At 30.9% G+C, this 22,669-nt stretch overlaps 1 protein-coding gene across 1 annotated transcript; it reads right to left on the bottom strand.

The window, feature by feature from the left end:
* Nucleotides 1–17,640: 17,640 nt before the first annotated feature.
* On the bottom strand, nucleotides 17,641–22,449 carry LOC116774395 (uncharacterized). Its single transcript, XM_032667116.2, has 16 exons — nucleotides 22,329–22,449; nucleotides 22,139–22,223; nucleotides 21,661–21,825; nucleotides 21,457–21,556; nucleotides 21,260–21,385; nucleotides 20,944–21,107; nucleotides 20,699–20,810; nucleotides 20,463–20,572; nucleotides 20,231–20,325; nucleotides 19,629–19,908; nucleotides 19,299–19,370; nucleotides 19,064–19,214; nucleotides 18,886–18,984; nucleotides 18,636–18,719; nucleotides 18,354–18,430; nucleotides 17,641–18,280 (listed from the first exon to the last, which is right to left on the bottom strand). Exons 1-16 carry the CDS (start codon nucleotides 22,388–22,390, stop codon nucleotides 18,251–18,253), a joined length of 1,812 nt encoding a protein of 603 aa, XP_032523007.1. The 5' UTR covers nucleotides 22,391–22,449; the 3' UTR covers nucleotides 17,641–18,250.
* Nucleotides 22,450–22,669: the final 220 nt, after the last annotated feature.

Genomic DNA, 22,669 nt, shown 5'->3' with positions numbered 1-22,669 from the left:
TGAAACCAAAGTCTTAATGTAAAGACGACAGTAAATTATTTTATTTAAGAAACTATCGATATATAAAATGTTATTATTCTTCTAATTAAGTATAAAAGGTATATTAATATTAAAAATTTTTACTAAAACAGATCAAAAAAATTACAGTTGCTCATTAAAATTCTGCTACAATTATAGAAAAGTGTTTATAATATTCTATTTAGTGTTGCCATAATAAACACTATTAGGAAATAGTGTTAGGATATAATTATAGGTTCGGCTCAATTATAACAGCCGATGACGGAATCAAGCCGTCAGCGTGAATCCAATCAACGTGTAGGCCCGTACTGTAGACCGGCGTAGCACAGCGTAGCAAGGCGTAGCTCGACGTAGCTCAGCGTAGCGATGTTTATGCGGTAGCGTGTTCTCGTAATATGCCCGATGCATTGATGCAGTAGCACGGTATAGGGTTGTCGATTGACTAAAATAAAATTATTTATTATAAAATGTTTTGTGTTTATTATTATTATTATTCGTTTATAGATATTTTTTGTCCGTAAAAATTTTGATTCAATAAATAGGTAATAAAATATTTATATAAAAAAAACAATACTCAAAAACATTTCTTTGAAGTCTCATTATAATTATTTTCTTTCTCAATAAGTGTTATGTAAGTCTTATAATGCTTATAAAGTCTCACTTGTGAGTCTCACATATGATAGTATTAATTTTATTATGATCACCAGCCCTGTATCATTGGAGGCAGGTACCGTGTCGAAGTCATTAGCAGTAATGGCTGATCCAGTGCATCGTCAGATTTAGTGCGGCTATCCTTATATACTCTTATATACAAGAACATTGGCCTCTATGTAATGTTATTAAAGATCATAAGAATGTTTTATGCAAAACTATTTAATAATTTTGGCCTTAACTAATATTGAATTAGTATTATGTTACAATTCTTTGTAAAAGAGTAATTTTTATATAATGTTTTTTATTATCTTGTTGAGGCATAGCTTATTTATTTAACTGAATTTTACGATGGTTCTTTTGCAATAGCATTATTTATTATTTCTTTGAGACATAGTAACTATTTATTTTGCTTTTTATAATAGATTTTATTAAGGTTTAAATTTCTTATATAATTTGGAAGTATGGCTGTAATTTGATGATTGTCATAATGGTATGACATAATTGGTATGAGATGAATCTCGTTTTGATAAAAAAAAAGACCTTCCTTTTTAAGGCTTTTATGCGTGTTCCGTCGCTAGCCTGTATAACATATGTATGTTATAGTCCTTATAAATATAACTTTATGCAACGGTAATATAAAAAATAGCATGAAATAAAGATATTTAAGAACGCCCATGATCTTTTATGGACAAATGTGTAATGAGTTTTATATAAACCTCATTTAATACTCTAATTTTAATTATTGTATACATAGATTGTATTGGTAAACCTATTCATAATATAGTATATCCAAAAATAAGTAATTAGGAATATTTTAATAAATTAACGCCTGGCTTTAACAAATGAATTCTAACGTTAATTTTTACCAGATATAAGGTTGTATATAAATTATCTTATAATGTATATATATACGTATTTAATCGAATTCATAAATAATAGTTATAAAATATTTATATTGTCTCTGAAAATAATCGAATACCAAATTCTATTCCACCGCAAAAGAATGATATATAACAAAAACTGTGCTTATAAATTTTGAAGAACTATAAAACTCTGTAAAAATACATTCTTCCCAAGTTTACTACCAAACGGATGACAATTTAAGAGGATATTACCATACCTCCCTCTATGGGGACCATAATAATATATCATTGGAGTCGTAAAAACTTAACATCACGACTCAAAATATATTTTATATATACGAGGCTTATGTTTTAAATGATATCAGATATATTCTTATATGATGTATGATATTTTTGATTAGTTTCGATCCTAATATAAAATAACTGATGATCTCGATTCAATATGTTGAAACGTGTAAACCTATATAATAGTTGAAGGCATTGTGTACGTTAAATTACATTTTAAATCCCGCGTTCGTTATTGCCTATAACCTTTTGCGATAATATAGCAAATAAATCCTATCTTTATAAAAATAACTTTCCCCATATATCAATAAGATAAATTCTCGTAAAGGCCAGCCAATCATAAATAAGGTCTCATTTACATACACATTGTCGTCATACCTATGTACCAACAATGGATCACATCTGACGAACTATATCTAAGAAAATCTGACTTTACTTTATTCTAGTTTGATATACTATCTCATTCTATCTCGTTGGGAAACCGGCTGAGCGTGACGATAGGCGGAGCCAGAAACCTAACCGTTATATAGTGAGCCGTGGAAATACGACGCGATCTTCCTCCATCATCCGGTTTGTATGATGTGAGGGGTGCGTGGTAGTTCTGCTTTGTATGGGTGCACTATATTTTGCCTGACTGCACATTGGCTGATTCAAGCCACGCCTCTGTGAAAATGCATTTTCAAGATTGCTATGCAGATGGTATTCCGTAAGATTCTGCAAGGATTCTGAAAGATTATAGCTGGTTTTTAGGTTAATGGTCGGGTGTGGTTCAAATGGTATGTTCGTCAAATGACTGAACAACTCCACGGTTGGTTTTCTTTATTCGCGATCGTTCTCATTCGAACGCATTGAACAGCATCTGTACGGCTGTAATGAATGTTTCTTAAATTTTAATGAGTTATGTAACAAAAAAAAATGGCAATTAAAACGCATAACCGTAACTTGCTGATATGTATTTCGTTTAACGCAAATGATAGTTACATTTGTAATTATGAAGCGGGCACTTCATGAACAATTTTCATGCACCTTTCGCTAGAACAAATACAAATTTATGCTGTCTCAATAAATATAACAACAGTATTGAAACATCAAATAATGCTAATAGAGATCCCTTCAAATTATATTGCTGTTTAACGAAGTGAGTACACAAATTGCATCGGCCGCATCTGTTGCGGTTGCTCTTAATATGGTAGATATTGTATTAGGAATTGAAAAGGAAATCGATTTGAATATCGATATATCTGTTATAACTTATGCGTTACAAGATTCATGGAATCGATGAAAATCATTTTTATAACGAATTAATTATTGAGCCGATATAAAAATTTTATTCTCTTATAGATTTGAATGTGACAGTAAATTAATACAATGTTTTATATATTTGTTGTAACAAAAAAGATTCATAATCATTACTGCGTACCGTCATTGCCCTTAATAAAGCGCCATCTCCAACAATACAACAATGCAAATCGCGCGGCGTTCCTCGCCCCACTGCCTTTCAATCGCATTGTGTTTTTATTCTCTTGCCATTGTAAATGAAAAGATTTCTTTTAACATTTTTTTTTTTAACGACGGATTAGTCTGTGCTTTTATATTTAAATGTTGCCAGATATTGTGTGTTTTTTTTTATTATTATTAAAATAAGAAGGCTAACGTCCATTGAGAAAGTTTTCGATTAAATTAATCTTATTGAAAATAGGTTTGTCTGTAAAGCTAACTGTTGAGAAAGACTATCGTATTGGCTAATAGATTTTTCTGTTATGCGAGAATATAAAATTATGTTATACATAAATAAAAAAGGTTCTAGTGCGTTTCGTAATTTTCAATTAAATATGTATAAATAAAGTGTAATATGTAAATATTTGACTTTTTCTGAGTTTAATCGAAACGATCTATAAGCAGTGTTGCTCTACAATAAATTGAATACGGTCTATGGAAGAGCAGAATTAATTATGGTATCCTCATAGTGATTATTTCTTGGAAATAATTCATATCTAATATCACATCTCACGTGGACATTCAATACAGCTTCAACCTTAAATATATTATCAATCAAGTTTAATATTGTAATTATAAAAGAAACATTCTTTATACTTCCAAAACATTTTCTAATAAATTTCAATTTACAAATTTTCAAATTTTCAAATTATATAAAGACATAAATTAAGTCAATCAAATTCCACCTTTATCTTTTAATATCATTACAGTTAATTTATACAGTAAAATTATCGTTTAAGCAAACCAATACTGTATTGTCTTCATGTTAAAATGTTAACCCGAAATGTTAAAAACACCTACAGTAAACGAATTCTACCAAAATTTTATTATTTATAAAAGAATATATATATATATATATATATCATAAATAGTTTGAAATAAACCTTTTTCGTTTAACTTAGCTATAAGATCGATATGTTGTAAGCATTATATTTTAAAATCTAATGTAAATAAATTTAATAGTAAAAGAGTCATGATTTGTGTACTGAATTACATCAATACTTTATTATTTTATCGTAGTTGTCTTTTGTAAAGTACCAGTTTTTGCCCGCGACTTCTTCCGCGTTAATTTCGGCATTAGTAATATATGTATAGCTGACCGGGCGAACTCTTTCCGCCCTAACGGCCATAAATAACCAGATATTGGAATTTATTAGGTTTTTTTTTTCTTTTTCGATCGAACAGAATTAAATATCCTATGTCCGTCTTCTCGTTCAAAGCTATCATCCCATCAATTCTCCTCCATATCCTTACAGCCGTTCTTGATTTATAAATAGTGTAACTAACACAACTTTCATTTATTATATAATATTGCGAGTTGGTAACCATTCAAAACACTCACTGATACTAAATTATTTTTACCTAAAATATTTTAAATTTATCTAAAACATATATAGCATTTTAATTTAATGTTACGGATAGGTCACAATCAATTGATTTAAAATATTTGATACATAAAAACAATAACAAGCATTAATACACAAATGAATAAAAAAAACCGTCGGGACTAGTTTAGTTGTATTTTAATGTCAGGCGAAAGACTTAGATCTCATTACCCAATAAATAATATTAAGTCATGACATTTTTTTAAGTTAACAATGTGACGTAATGAATACTTTGACGTAAAGAACGAAGAAAATTCATTCAAATTAAATACCGTTCCTGAAATCTATTTCATTTATTTGTACATAATATTTAAGATAATTTATATCCTGTATGGGACTCGACCCTTGTACGGCCGTTTAAAAGGACACGTGCCGGGAAATGAACCCGCTATAACGTACGCGTCTTACACGGTACATTTTGAAAATGCGGATATATTGCTCAGCTTTATTGGCAATTTAAATTATTTAATTTTGTATTTTTTTTTTATTCATATATAACGTTTATATGGAAACGACAAAGATTTTTGTATTTGATTAATTTGTGTATGTGTAATTTTTCTCGTTCTTATTACAGGTTCATTGATGTAATGAGTGAAAATAGTTCGAAAGCATCTATCTCATCGGAATTATATCATCGAAATTCGGATTTAACTAGTAAATTGTTGGAATATCAGAGGATCAAATACATATCTTGGAGTTAGTCCAGAGCTCTTCTAATTCAGGGACCAGCTATCGTTATCAATAGAGTCTAGTGCTATCCGGAACCATTCGGCTTTAGCAATTGATCTGTATTGTCGGTTCAACAAATATAATTTTCATCAAAATTTGATATGTTTACTAAAGATGAGACGAAAAAATCTGGTACTTATATATAGTATATGTCCACCAAACATTTAAACCTATATTTTTCAAAAACATTCCCTCGTAACAGAATTTAGTTCACCCTATTTCTGACCCTCATGGGCTTTTGTTGTTCAATAGACTATCTGTTAAAATACTCACGATAATGTTAAGAAACATTCTTGTAATTTTTATATTTGACTTATATGACGCTGTAGATATTATGTACAAGTGATTTTAATAAAATCTATGTAGTGCTAATTTCTTACCTAGTTCACATTTTATTTTTGTCTTAATGGAATTCAATTTTTTTTATCTCTAGGCCCACTGATTCTCTAAAAAGTTTTGCTAAACATCAGTTTCTACAATTAATTGTTATTGGAGAGTTTAAATGTATGTTAAATGTCAAATTTTTTTAAGATCTTAGTGACAATAGAAAAAAAATTACATTCAAGAATTCTATAAACGAATTATTCTAAATTTTAACAATTATATGATGTCTATTAGTTTTATAATGAGGTTAAAATTATTATTTTTTTATCTCCTTCCTGTTTCCTCTACAAAGCCCTCAAGATTATAATTCGTCTAATAAACAAATACGTTGACATTAGCAAGATATTCAACGATTCCAGTGCCAATAAAGCTATAGTTAAAAAATATATATAAGAAAAAGCTTAAGTTCTTAAATACTTATAAAGACATTAATAAAATTTCATGTCAAAAAATATTATAATATTTAAAAAACTAATTATTTCGTAATAATTATTCGAGTAAATAAACTAGAATTTATATACTTTTCACAAAACATATATATATATATATATTTTAAGTTACAGACACTATGTTTGTTTTAGAATTTTAAACTACGTAACTATAAAGCAATACATGTATATATATGTTTAGTAATATGCATCAAAAACAATCACTCTATAAACATTATACTAATTTCAATGCCATTCTTATCGTGTATTTGTTATATACAAGACATAAAGTATATAAGTTTAGTTATTCGTATGTTTCAAACGTACAAACATAAAACGGACCCTCGGATACTTTAAGCATTGTCATTTAAATAAGCTAGACGCAAGTCGGAATTTAAATCGCTCCAAATTTCATGTTTAGGGCACTCATTTTGCATATTTATTGACTGCATTGCAAAACGATGCAAGCTAAATATAAGGATTTACTTATACTGGATCTAAATGCGACTTCGTTTCTGTATTTTGATTTTATTATAATATATTATAAAATTTAATTTATACTGGGTGAGATTCTGTGCGGTTGACTAATAAACAAACGCACATAGGGACTATCATTACATCAGACACAATTATTTCTATGCCTTTATCTTTATTTATTTATGTGCTTAGTAAATATATTTATTTTCCATATCGTTTGCATTACAGTAATAAATAAATCCTCTAAATAAAACCACATTTTATTATTAGAATAAACTTGTACAAGAAATGCGCTGTGGTCATATCTTGTTTTCTTTTACGTTTTTTTAGTCCACTTATTTTTGTTACATTCAGTTTCGTGTCATTCACTAATTTTCTTAATGTGTTACTCTTAAACCTGGAACTGCCGTAAATCTTAAGATTTTACAGTAGAACCTAAGATTCACCACTTCTTAGCGGTTAACGTATTAGGTAAGATTAGCTTCGGTTGATTAATGTAAATAATTCCGAATTCCACGTTGTTTTTTTCTTCCTAAAACTAACATCTATTACCTGACAGCAGTAAAACCTAGCGTATACTGTTTTTGAAAGGTAAAAACCCGAAAAAATCACCCCACTTTCAACATTTACCAACTCATATCGGTACATACTAAGCTTTACTGGAAAACCTTAAGGTTTCTGGTGGTTCGAGCTTTTAGAGCAACATGGATGAATCAGTTTTTTTAACCTTAATTTGTTTAAAGGTAATTTATATTTTAAATCTAACGACATAAAGAAATTTCTATTCGGTCTTTAATATACTTTCGATCGAATAAAGTGAATTCAGTATTTTCAAAAGTATAAATTATAATATAAAGAGTTAAAGTTTGTTATTCATTAGACATTAACAGTTTTGTATAAACTAAACATAATTTAAAAGCAATAAAGACACATGAATATTAATATAAATGTAAAAAAATTAACTTACAACCCTAACAGTATTTATTACTTTCAAAACGATATAAAATAATGCACCCTTTATAAAATATAATGATGCAATTCAAAATATGTATTTATATGAATGAGTGATATGACACTTTGAAGGCGTTACGAATTATTGCTGCCAAATGTCATTTGCTGGCTGTCAAACGTTTGACAGCTCGTAATGACAGTGACATAAGGGCGAGGATAGAAGTGTGGTAGTTTTGTTGCCTGTGCGTGGCGTGTTATTGCTTCTTATTGTGTTTTTAATACTCGGTCCTTGTAGGAGGGGTGGTATTTTGCACCCTCACTGATTAGCGTTCTTAATCTAGTAGGGTTGTTTGGATGATGTAATATAACATATAATTTTAAAGATACAGACACCATATTTAATATATTTTCTATTCGGGGACAGCAGTAAATATAATTGGATTAAAATTTAGGTTTCATATAATTTAGGCGTCATACAAGTAAATATTTTATCAGTATATTTGCATATAATATATTTTATGCAATACTAACATTTACGACATTACAATTAATAATCCGGACGATTCATACCAAAGCTAAGAACAAAATTTTATTAGTTTATACAAAAAAAAATCAAACCATTTGATGACTTATACATGCATAACGTCATCCGTTTATTTAATAATAATTCTATGTTTATTTAACATCTTAAACTGTAACATAATGAAGTAACATGAAACGACAAGTTCATCCCGTTATATCACCAATTCATATATTTCTGTATCATTGTTAGAGAATTAACTAAAGAGATAAACCATTCTTATTTGTTGTACAAATATTTAGTCTCTACAAATGTGTTTTGGACATGCAACTTGAATTATTTTAAAGTTTTTTGTTTTGTGCAAATTGTTTTTAGTACTTAGGTTAGAATTTTTATAAAAAAAAATTATTTCGCATACTACTTTTTTAAAGCTTTCGCGTTCATTATTAATATTGGATTAGTACAAATACTGTTTTGATTTTTATAACAAAATTGTAATTACAGTGTGTTCCGATCTGTGTAAAGTACATATCTTTTTCTGTTTTTTCTGTCTTCAGGTACATGTAATAATAATAAATCAAGAAGGTTTAATAATATTAGCTGAGCACATCTTTTATTGCTGGCAACTTTTACATTGACACAGATTAAGTTAAATACTTAACTAAACCGACATTACGCTGGCTATTAACCGCGACATGTTCTAAATAACTGTTAAATCGCGTACGGAAACGATCGCTCCATTGGTGCGCCGGCGGCGGAAGACGGGGCCATCTATTGACATCACAATGACGTCACTTCCGCCGAGAAATGGCGCGGTAACGCCGCGGGGTTCAGGTAATGACCTAACTATTGTTAATAAAATATTTGATTCTTAACTGCTACAAATGAAATTATAATTCATTTAAAGTTAAGTTAACTATCACGGTCAATGCAAGCAAAACCTCAGTTAACTTATTTTCTAGTTAAGTTAAAAATTAAATCATTGTCTCGGTACTCGTCATCCAAATATTTACTGAATAAGAACCTTTATATTCATACGTGGAAATATTAATTAAAGATTAAAGGATAATTGTATCATTGTCACCCTTGATTATTAACTATATGTGAGTTTACTTGAAGTGTTTAGATACTTGTAACTTAAGAAACGTAAATACCTAAGTAACATGGTAATCTAATAACAACAAACAGATGTCTCCGCGTATTTTTTTATCGTCTAAACGATATATATATATATATAAGACTTAATTCGTCGGTTAATTCGTGTTATATTTGTAAAAATTGCAGCCAAGCTTATCGTGAATAATGGCAAAGATAAAAAAACTTTAATCTCGAGCCTACATATACATATAGATACAAATTCCCACATACAAGTAGAAACTATTGAAGTACCTAGTTACTATTATCAGTAAACCTCGCTTGAAGTTTAATAATATGCTTTTCTGATAAACGAATTTATTTCAATAATCTCATACGTATAGAATAGATTTATAAATTATGAGCGGAATATCATTAATCGATTCGCGAATACGAACAATGGCGCAATAATGGCGAGTGGCTCTGAAAAAAACGAAATTTGAATCGAAATCGTCGCGATAACGCACGAGTTGAAAACCAAAATGGAAACTTAACGCGGTAAATAACCACAAATCACCGCTTCCTAACACCCCCCGGGCGAGATTTAAATTCGCGCGAGTGTAGCCGTCGGATTTTATTGTATGTGCCCATTGTTCTGTGATAATGACTCCTTATACACTAATACATTTGTATTAGAAAACGTTGCTGATATTTTAATAAAAAGCAAAAATAAAAATACATTTTTTTTAATGTAATTTTGAATATAGAATACGATAGAAAGAATTTAATATTGCAGTAGCTGACAAGTCTTTTTAATGTCCCCAATGTATGTCGACAAGTCTTTTCTCTATAGATATAAAATTGTAAATAAAGTATAGTATATATATAGTTTTATATAAACATATTATACAATGGAAACAAAAGTTATATACTCATCAAATTCAACATACGACCGTAGCATGCATCACGGTACACTGAACCAAAAAGACAGAGGGAATGACGTATTATTATTTTTAAAAATTTCACCACATTTTCGGCCAGGATTATTTTTATATGTAACCTCTATGATTCGTGTTCTAAGGTTTATTTTGTCCATATTGTTGTGCCTAATGACGTCATTGTTGCACTTGTACCGTGGGTGTCCGCGATCGGTGCGTAACGAATTAACAGTTTTTGAAATTTGAATTACGAATCGAATTTTATCCGTGTCTGATGATGTGAATGAAAAGGTATTCAGTTATGTGAAGTGGCTGTGGCTAATCGTGGCTATGATTAATGTGGCTTTGAATTAAACGATAACTATTGTTTGTTAGACTTTAATATCTAATATATTGGAATAAATACATATATTCTTATGCCTTTATATGACTAGTTATTATTGTATGAATAGTATTACAATAGTTATAAAGAAATTTATGTGATAAAATAATATATTATGGGAAATCGCAATAAGTTCTTTTTGCTAATTACATATATAGAGTCCTGAAGACAGGAAAACATAGTACATATATGTATATATTTAAATAAATACCTGTGATAAATTAATATAAGCGTAAAATCGTTTTATCTCAAGTATTGAATTGATCAGGGTCTCAACAAGCTATTAATTATGAAGAAATCTTGCAGCTGACAGCTATCGTATTTAAATTGCCTAATAGCAGAAAAAAATCGGACATTTATTCAATAAAATCCATCAGAATTCTAGATGGGTAACGTAATGCAATCAGTATTTCACCGAATGTACCCTGGCTCGTCGGAGCGTGGAACGCCAAAAAACCCTTTTGTTCAAACAAGGTGCCACGAACAGTTCCAACCCTTCGCTGACAGATTTGGAGATTCACGAATGCTGTGATCTGGAAACAGAACGGGGGTCCAAGAAACGCGGCGTTTTTGTAACAATATTTTTAATGTCAGTGTTTTTTTCCTCGTTAATTGGTAGGATATAGCAACACTGAGAACTATACTTTGGAAATACTGGTTACTAGTATGAGTATTGTAATCATTAAATTAATTAAAATTAAATACGTTTTTCATTTTAAATATAAACCATATAAAAGAAGACTGTGTTGTAATATATATTTATTGAGCATTTATATATGAGATTTTTGTTCTGTAAAAAATAATTACTATTGTAATAAACGCGGCGTTTTTGTTAACATTGTGGTTAAGAATAAAGTTTACATTAGCTCCCCGAGAAGCCGGTAGACTTGAAATTTACTGAATTTACCGAACTTAGGCTTTGACGTCTCACGTCTGACAAAATTTAAAGGCTAAATATTTTATAGCACTGTTGGATTTGTAGAAATAACATTGAAAAATAAAACTGATGTTTTCCGTTGAGTTTGTGTTAAAAATATGTTATCGATGAATATTGATGAGTATTGATGAGTATTGATGGATGCTGATGAGGATTTGAAATTAAGAATGAAGTAAAGGATTTTTAAAAGCGATGAAACATGAATTTGACTTGTTGTATATATATATTTTTCTATTAATATCGGTTAAAGGATAATTTTAACAACACTATAAATAACATTTACATCGATGTTTGAGTCGTTTTAAATAATAACATACTTTCTATATATATGTTTTATAAGTGGCCTCATTAGTAAATAAAAAGTATTACATAAATCATATAAATGTTATATGTTTGCTAGAGATTTATTATTTTTCTTAGTAATTTATTTTTCGCCGTCGGGTTTTGCGATGTAGAACGTACTGCGGGTTTGAATAGTCGAACTACATACGAGCCGTTTTCCGTTTCTCGTTCAATAGACTGCGGTTATACGTGAGAGGATTTATACATGAAAAACTGTTAAAAATAAGTATGTAGCGTGTAGCAAACTATGAGTAAGCATACTGGTTACTGAGGAATGACTTAAAAAGATTAGGTATAGTTTGATCTATCTGTGATTAACTTTAATCAAAATAAGAAATATGAAGATTTAAAAAAAAAGAGTGTAGGAAATATGGTTTGTTCATCAAATAAAAAACATCTTTGTTACTCGATCAGTTTTAAACTCAGTTTTTAAAGTGAAACATGAAATTTTAAGTTATTTTGATGAGTTTGCAAACGTTATATATAATATAAATTCCTATAATTTAGTATTTGCAAAAATAAACATTTTAGGAAGCATTCCGAAACAACGTTCTTAAACACAATGAGCTCTCAACTAAGTGCCTCTACAAATCTACATGTTAAATTAGCTCACATACGTTATTCACAGTTTTTGTTAATCATTTCAAACTATTATAGCCTTTGTTGCATTTCAATATAGATAATTATCGCGTAAACTATTATTCTGTTACCACACAACCCGTGTGAACTTCGGTGTTGTGTTGTGACAAAGGCTTTTGTTGTTGCGAAGATTCTTGTTTCGAGGCTTGCATTTGAAATTTTAATGAATTTTTTTTTTTAGCTTTTTATGTATACCTTGTTGTTCTATATTAGACTGTAAGAGGAATCTTATGACGTACGAAAGAGGTTTCTATATTATTGAAGAAATATTTTTTTTCCATCTAATGCCAAATATGACTAAATTATAACTTTAAGACCAGTTGAATTTAATTTACTACAATAGTATTAAAAAGCTTATTCTTAGAAGCTAGTCTTTCATTTCTGGTACGTATTCTTAGTCCAAGTTTGAATCGTAACTACACACGGACCGTTTCGAGTCTCTCGTTCAATAACCTACGTTAATACTATTAGGCCAAATAATTTTGAATGAAAATGCAAACATCTGGCAGACAAGTTCAATACAGATTATGATTCCATCATATGTTCCATCCTAGAAAAGAAGACTATGATAGATGGGTTAACTAACTTAGAATTTACTACACAAGTTACAATAAAATTAATAGAAGTTATGTTACCAAAATGTTCTTATTAATAGAATGAATTATTGTCATCTCATTCGTAAAAAAAGTCAATTAAGATGTATGAATAAAAAATGTACTTATATCTATATATTATATATTAATTATACTCATATAAATACCTAAACATCGCCAACCCGTCTTGAGCAAGCGTGGTGATTAATGCTCTAACCTTCTCCATGTGAGAAGAGGCTTTTGCTCAGCAGTGGGCTCCTATAGGCTGATGATGATGATGATGATGAAATACCTATACAATTAATTAAAATATGTCAATTGAATATTGTTAGATCGTATGAAGTTTCGTTGAGAATATTTAAATCGAATGACTTACTGCTTACAATATTCATATTATGACATTGGCAACACTCAACGATTCCAGCGCGAATGAAGCCATAGACAAAAAATTATAGTAGTTAATGTATGATGATACTATTATAATTTAAACTATACGAGAATTGATTTTTCATTCATTATAATTATGTGCCAAAAATATTATTGTAGGCATACATATGTATTTCAAAAACATTCTTGTATGTCATTTGCTCAGTGTTTTCTTGCGATTTCTTGTAATTAGATGATTTATTTGTTTTAATTATCCATTTATATATTTTTTATATTTATGTCAGATTAATACAAAAAAAGTAAGATAAAATGGGCATTAAATAAAGTGACATGCCGCGATACCTCCGAACACAATGGTCTATTCAGTAAATTTAACTACCGGCCTACGGGGACAATCAAAGGGCAAAACGAGATGAAAATAAAAATCAAATTAGCCAGTTATTGCATAAAGACCCCGACCCTTATTACGTTAGGGGATATTCATTATAACATAAGGGTTTGTTTGAGACAAGTCGTTCCTATGTACATAATAATTTATTATTTTTCTCAATACATATATGTATATATAAGTTTATTAATAGTAGTCATAAATTATGATATATTCTGTTTCACTTAGATTCGATGTTATTCGCCGACGCGACGGTGAGATAAGTTTTTTATATCTAAAAATTTATTTTAAAACTTCCGATGTTTTAGGATAATATTAAAATGATATATTTATTTACAAACGTAAATTTTTATGACGCAATACATCAATTAATCCTCCTAGCTTTGCTTTCTCCATATTTTAATTGTGAATTTCTAAGTCGATTATTACACGAAACAATTTAATACACAACCGCAGAGCAATAGAATTATCAAAATCACGGGGCCCCAGCGGCGGCCATAATGAAGTTACACTCAAATCACTTCTATAACAAGACAAAACGTTTCTGGAAAAGTCTACCGTTTAAAATATACGATCTCATCAATTTAACTATATTAATTTATATTATTATATTTTTCAGCTATTTAAAACTTTCAAAGACATTTCAATGTTTAATTGTAAAATAATAAGTTATTTAACGACTTAAATACACATACACCTATGACTAGTAGCGACATCTAGTTTATTCCATACACTCCTAAAGAACGTTGCATATAAAAGATAGTATTTCTTTAGAATATAAAAGTTTTTATTGGTACATAATAAATTTGAAACCTCCAACCGCATCTAGTAACACGTTTTAGCGTCAAGAAGGGGGGATGGGGGTAAAGACAATATAGAACTAGCAGTTGTAATCACGTTAGAGTACAATTTGCGTGTGCGCTCATGCTTGCTATATGAGTACAATCCCTCTGCAATTGATTTTTTAAGTCCTTAGTTTCTGTTCGAAATATTGTAATGGCTTTGCGAGGAACGTGTACCGGTTTGAGAGATTCTGTTGAATTGTTTTTTGTGAGGATAAAGGGTTTGTGAAGTGAGATACAGAAACGTTTTAAAAAGCTTTATCTTTGCTTATATATTATACATAACCAAAAAATGGTTATTTCTACTTTTGGATAGTCTCATATTTTATGAATGTAATAAAACTGTCAAATAAGTCGTTCGGACTTTTTAAAATTATTATCGTTTTAAAATTTTATGTTAAATAAATATAGTATATTATTACATACAAAAGAATTAAATATATTTTAAGTCTAGTTTTTATTAGATTACTATACAATTCATTAAAAAACTTTAAGCGTAGGAATTGTAATTTTGTAACTTTTTATAATTCTGATTATGAATTTATTAAAAAAAAAAAATCTACATCACCATCGCTATCACCAAATCCATCATCTGTCATTAAAACAGACAAATTTTCATCATCAATAATTAAAAGCCCGTCCCTCCAACACTAGTATTGCACGCGTCGCCACGTGTGCGGGATTAAGATCGGACACTAGCTGAACTGATGTCTTCATCTGGTAATGAGGGATGACGGACATATTTAGTCATTATTTATCTGTTTTTTATATATAGTTTTGAATTGTACTTATTTATTTCTTATTTCTCATTAGTATTGAAGAAAGAAATGCTATTGGGTTGTTTAATTATGTTCTATGTGTAAATGTTAATAGAAATTTATTGAGTATATGTTTCATAACCCTTGTTAGTGATGAATTTATTTAAGAATCTACTTATATTAATGTAATTATACAATGTTATTTATATCCCCATATTGGTGTGAACTATTCTCAAATCAAATTGCGGTTTAGTCAACTACCGACGGTAGTTCAAAAACCGCACCTCACCTACTTTTAAATATTTTTTTTTCTTTTCAACCAATGCCTTAGTTACTTATTATTGAAAATCAAAATATAAATATGCAATTGAAATTATATCAATAACTTTATTACTGACAAAATGAAAACCAAATAATCTTAATTTAATTTGACAAACATATTAATATAACAGTATGTTTGATGTTATCAGCATGCCATAAAGTTACAACCAGCTCGCTGGAACACCATTAAGAAGATCCTAATTACAGCGAGTTTCTTTTCTTTTCGAATCACTTCTATGTCTTGAAATAGTCAAATAGTTTTAACCACAATACTTCCACCAACTACCATTAGATATAAAAATGTTCATAACTTACAAAGCTCCGTAATAAAAATGCTTCTCACAATAACAACAAAAATAATACATCCATTATACGTGTGAAAGATCAGAATGTGTCGCCACGCGACTGTTAATAGTTTAATATGTGTATTACGGAACAAAGGATATAAAAAGCGTGGATGTATAGCTGACATTGATATCATAATCAAAATATGAAATAAGGGGCGCCCTCGAGAGAGATTAGGGTAGCCTTTTAATGACCTCCGCGATATGTAGTTTGTTTTGTCATCATTTGATTCTATTGATGGTGGAAGGGAAATATTTGGATTGGCATAACCGTTGACGGGCTGCTTTAGTTGGAGCACATTGCATTACTCTCTGGTCAGAGTTTTAAAACGTTATTTGGAATTTCATAGAGTTAAGTCGAACCTATTTGAAATCATCAAAGTCGATCAAATAAATGCAGTATTACAAACGTCACAGAAACATGATAGTCTTTTGTAGAATTGCAGACGGTGGATGAAATCGCGAAAGGCTTTTTCTTAGGTTTTTTTTATCCCATCTCCCGAGCCTTTCCCACAACATCATAGACGTCCGAACCAGACGATCCTACATTCGCACGCCGAAATGAAAATTCGATAAAAAACGCAGCAAACACGTGCCATAGCTTTATCTGATAACCGTCGGGGGCGGTATTTAGATCATCGACAACCCTTATTTTATTATTATTTCTTAACAACCGAAATCCTACCATATAACCATCCCAAAGGACACATTTTTAAATGTCGACCATGATCTTGACCTATGCATGTTCGACGGTTAAAATTTAGCTCTATGACATAAGATATAGAGTTCACATTGCATTGTGTGTATGAATATAGTTCTATTCAATAGGGCTGTCAGATGATTTCTCTATTTATTGGTGGGAAAGGCCGCGTGTCAGTTCTAACACCAGTTTTAATATTTTACGCCACGCGACCGCCACGCGCACGTCTTTGGTAAAAAACTGTACGAATGCAATTCGCATTTTATTGTTGCATTCAACTTGTTAATTTTATGGCTTATAGTTATTTTCATGCGGTAAATGATATGAATGGCTGACGTGTAATTAGTTGTAAATCGACGATTCCGAATCGGGATTTCGGGTTTTTGCTGTTATTAAAATCGTGGCTTTTTGAAATCAGACAAAGGCGCGAATTCAAAATGTTAATTCGTCTTTTGCGTTCAAACGCCGGTTCGTTATGGCTATTGTGATGTAATTCCATTGAAAAATATCTGTTTAAAATTACATAACAAAAATCAACATCGTCATTTTTTATATAATCGAAATTTTAAAATTAAACTAAGTTTTTTCGAGTAACTATGCGATTTTTTTGTTATTTTGTTTTTAAATATAGACACTTTCACGTCATCTGCCCGTGGTCGCGGTTGCTGGAAAGTAATCGAAACGTCAGGAAAATGTAAAAAATAATAAAAGAAAACGCAGAGCTATCCGAAAACATTTTATTTCATTTTAAATATGTGCACGTGAAAATCTTGGATTTCACTACGTGAACTTGGAATTTCCGATTTCCTACTGATATAATTTTGGATAAAACTATTAATTCTTCAAGATATTTCAAATCAAATTTCAAAACTATAAATGTGACTATGATTTCAGGTTGTCTATAATAACACAATCATCTTATACTAAAAATAACAGCTGAAATATTGAATTATTTTGTCAAAATGTAACAAGTTGAAACTTCTTGTTACTACTAGCGCCATCTATCGCGTTCAATCGTCAACGCATTTTATGTCAGACCCTCAAAGGGCCTATTTCCGTCCACGTGGCGGTCACAATGCGATATTCAAACTATATAATGGCACGTCATAGCTACATCATAATACCGGATTATTTACACTGCGAAAGGAAATTGCATGCTCATAGTTATAGAGGGTGAGATTATAATCATAAAAATATATTAGCAAAATAATTTACAAGACTTGTCATTAATATAGAACACAAACGAAATTTGAATTCAAATATTGGCGGTAACCTGTATTGTTGTTCTAAATATGAATTAGTTATCAAGTGGAATGGATGGGTTTATATAGAATGAAATAATCACATAATCCTCGAAATATATTTTACAATAATATTAATCTTAGGACTAAATTTATCTTGTAATCGCAAGGTCTCAGTCAGAATCAGTTAAAGGGATACTTTCCTGGAAGCAAATGTTCAATGAATAACACGTATATAATAACAGTACATAAGAAGTATACAAGTATATAACCCACCTCGAACTTTCCTATAAATATGTCAGAATCATCAGAATGTGGGGGCTGGTCGATATCTACTGATGTTATTTGGGGCCCTGGAGATTAACATAATATTAATCCAATTAAAAAACACGTAATTGTTAAACATCTCAGTGTAAAATTTTCTCTAGAGTTATTACTTAAATATATATTTGAAAGTAATAATAGATTTTAATGCAAGATAAGAAAATCTGTTTATGTAAATATTTTAATTTGAAGTTTTTAGTTTGTATGGGTATCCAGGGTATCCAATGTTCATACCTAGTGGTATACACCCCATGGGCTCAAACAGGTCTAGGGGGATGAGGTCCAGTGGTGGGGAGGCCGGTGTGATCCATGAGCGACCTTGACAGGATCGACATCATTACATCAGCATACACATGAACATAACACCAAATATATAACTAATTCTATAAGAAATAATATCTACGTACTCTAGAATAGACCTATTTTAGTTAGCAAAAAATGCCTATCTGCTACAAAAACAATATATTCTTCGGTTATTTTTTACCAGGTTTTATGCTCGGTTGGAATGTTCCATCGACTTGTTTGGCATCAGGCAGCGGGTTCGATGCCGGACTTGTACAAGGCTCTACCTTCACTTCACCAACTGTTTATAGTATTATATGAGACTATTAAGCTACAGGGTGTTCAAGCCAAGTGTAGTTATATATGATAAATATCCTCACTGTCAGTCGGTAGAGCTGAATGGTATGAATGATGGGGTTCTTCTACTGATAACTGGAGTCTACCACCCGGTTTCATTTTAGGGACCACAGTCGCCACAACAGGCACCCTGATCTGAACCGCGTTAGCGTCGGAAGATTGGACATCCACTGCCTTTAGCGTTAAAATGCATCAATACATATAATAAAGAAAGAAGCAAATAAATGTAAATACATTTTATTTATTTTTTTTACTTACAGGACTTTCTTGATTGTCCAAAATTATTTTACTACCAACACGCAAATCCTCTGCCGTCGCCGGAACTAGCATCTAATAAAATATTGTCAATTTTTATGATTGCAAATTAGACAAACAACTATTATGATGTATATAATACGAATTTAATATGTATATATATTTATTAATTGTATTGCTTACGTAATTAACAGCTATTGTATAGAAAATAATCAGCTATAGTTTCTAGTTAGTATTATCGTAACCAAATACTTATATATTATTAACAAAAAAAAAATCCACATTTATTTCATATTAATATATATATATAGTAAATAGTAATAATGTATTTACCTGTTTGCCGCCGGGAAGCTTTGTATCGACTACTTTCACCAACACAGGAGTTCCCGTATCAGACTTTAGTAGCGCGAAAGGAGTCTGTCTGGTTGCTATGGCAACCCCCATGTGATAAGTGTTTATAGGATCCACGATGACCCCATTGTTACCCCACGAAACCTCATTCCATATATCATTATCAGGTTTCGACAACCAGCTTGGTTTCGAATTTGACCACGACTTCGGTTCTGGTATGTACGGACCTACTGATGACGTCACTTCACACTGCTGTGATGATCTACGAGAGAATAAGACAACAAATGCTCTGAGCGAAGAATTATTTAATTTTCAATATGGCTAAGAAAACATTTTTCTTTCTAGGTATTAAGTAATTGAATTGTTATATTTTTTTACTTAGCACCATCTAGATTTAGTATTAACCTTAGTTTTGGTGTCCGAGTTAATTTTAATTTACATGTTATGGAATGGGTGTTAGTTGAAGGTAGGTGAGATAATTTATAAATATATAAAAGCTGTCGCCTAAATATATACCCGATTTATTTGCACATACCGCCAACATTCCGATTGTTTTGTCTTTAATATTATTATTATGTTGGTACCTATTGTCCGTCTGTGGTTCTGGTTGAGGTTGTGTAACTCTTCGCGGCTGATTCACATTTCTTCCATTACTGCTGCCATTTTCTTCTGGATGGGCCTACGAAATAGGTATCGTCCAAATTCAATGTTAATTAATTTGTTAAATACATAAACAAAATTCGTCTACCAAATAAATGCTCAAAGACCTTAACAAGTATATTTTATATTTAATATTGTATAAATAAGGTAGGATACCTTATTTTTGTGGCACACCAGATTCGACTGCTGATTGAAGCCCTTCATGCAAATATTACATCGGTAGGGCCGCTCATTGGTATGAGTGAATAAATGATTACGGAGATTTCCTATGGAATTATAATTTTATTATCTATATTAAAATATAATTTTGCGACATACTGTGAAATAAACAACAATTTCTTAGCCAAATAAATAGTGGGTTATTATTTGGGTATAAGGAAGGATAGAGGAACCTTTTTGATGGAAGCCTTTTGGACAAATGTGGCATCTATATGGTTTCTCGTTGGAATGGGTTTTGCGGTGCGAGATCAGGGTTGACACTCGATTGAAAGTCTTGTTGCATACCTGGGACAGTTTGGACGTTACGTATAAGGAATAAGTTAATCCCATGAAGAGCATAAATGCCATGGATTCTGCCAATAAGTATGGAATATCTAGTGACATATGATTGTCGGTGTTGTATTAAGAGGATATTCACCTCACAGGCGTATGGTCTCTCAGCGGAGTGTATGGCTCTGTGTTGGCTGAGCGTGGACAGCTGACGGAAGCTCTTAGCGCAGGCGTCACAGTGGAAATTCCTTTCGTCCGTGTGTGTGGGGAGATGACGCATTAAGGTATACTGATGTTGAAACTCCCTAGAACCTGGTATACAGAGATTTATATATCTCAGCCATGGAATTATTTTTAGCGGACATTAGTTGTACTGAAAATTTCCTTCACTTTTCTTTTTTTTAATATTTTTAGTATGTAATGAATTTTTTACAAAAATGTGTTAAGTATATGGTGGAACTAACATATTCCGCACTCCCAGAGTTTGACGGTGCGCCCGTGTCTTTTAACGTATTTTACGTAGTGATATCTTGAACGTGGGTCGGTTTTGTCAACTTTGTATGAGCGTTTCGAACGTTCCGACGAGGCGTCTACGGTGAAAGAATTTAACAATTTTATTATAAATCCTTAAAGGACAAACTTTTAAAGCTAAATTGCTCACTCAGACTGGATCCAGAAGACGTAGAAGACACTAAAGATGGTTCCACAAAAGACTTTCCATCAAACGTGTTGCTGGTAGATGGAAAACTGGTGTCAGCTTCCTGAAATATTCAAATTTTCTTAACCAAAAACAATATAAAACTTAGCTTAACTAATTTAGTAAAGTTAAGAGAAGTGTAATTCTGGAAACAAATATCATATTAACCTTAATTTCACTAGTTAAAGTCGCATCAAGGCTCTTGCCAAAGGTTCCGCTTCCAAACCCTGGTTCAGAAACTAAGGAAGCGATATTCCCATCTTCTTCGGTCCACGCAAATCTCGCCTCGAGACCCTCACAGAGACTGTCACGGAGGTACCTAGGAACCTCCAACTGGGACAATTATACATATATGTATATAATAGTATATCTATATGCGTATATAGTTTTCTAAAGGACATAGGGCGGTACTGAAGGCTTAACGTTCATAATCTTTTAAAAAAACCTCTTCGATTTTGTAAATGTAAACCCATTATCGAAAAATTTACGGCATTCGGTAAATATAAACACAAAATATTGTTAGGTAAATTAGAAAATAAATGTCATTATGATAAATTTATAACTTATTTTATAAATGTCATTATGTAGAAAATAAGTAATTTGTATCAAAAATATATTAATATTGTCAATTGTATGTAGTACATACATCATTTCGACCTGAAGTAGAAAGCAATGTTTCACCGCCCAAATATTTTTTATCGTACTTGTCGACGAGGCATACCTCCCGTATACTGAAATACAAAAAACTCCAATAAAACATTGGAAAAACATAATAGAATGTAACAAAAGATAGAAATCCTTGCGTAACTTTTGTAAAAAATAAACGAAGATCGGACCTTATTATCTCATCTCCCGGCCGCATGAGGCTGTTTTCTTTTATTTCCTCGTCAGAAAACATTTAATTATTCCACTTCAATTATTTTCAACAAAAAACACACGCACGTCAAACGTTCGGTTTTTTCGAGACGCGTTTGTTATTTTGGTCTCTATGACCACGGATTCCAAATTCGTGTACTTTTTTTTTAATTTAAATTTTATGAGCGTCCGTCTCGAAGTAGAATGACAGATGTTTTTAAATATATAACCTCATTTGAACTTATATTAAGTCATTGACCCATTGCAAATAAAAATGGCTGCATTTTAACACAGCTGATTATCAATTGTTCCGTGACATTCA

This window comes from Danaus plexippus, chromosome 26 (genome assembly GCF_018135715.1).
Source record: "Danaus plexippus chromosome 26, MEX_DaPlex, whole genome shotgun sequence".
Taxonomy (NCBI): domain Eukaryota; kingdom Metazoa; phylum Arthropoda; class Insecta; order Lepidoptera; family Nymphalidae; genus Danaus; species Danaus plexippus.
Note: the sequence above shows the minus strand (reverse complement) of the source record. Positions and strands in the feature narration are given on the sequence as shown.

Excerpts from the sequence above, each read along its gene's own strand:
- LOC116774395 (XM_032667116.2), bottom strand. The coding sequence starts at position 22,390 with ATGTTTTCTGACGAGGAAATAAAAGAAAACAGCCTCATGCGGCCGGGA. Across the intron at positions 21,557-21,660 it reads CTTTAACTAGTGAAATTAAG|GAAGCTGACACCAGTTTTCC; the intron begins GTTAATATGATA and ends TGAATATTTCAG. Across the intron at positions 20,811-20,943 it reads AGAGACCATACGCCTGTGAG|GTATGCAACAAGACTTTCAA; the intron begins GTGAATATCCTC and ends AAACTGTCCCAG.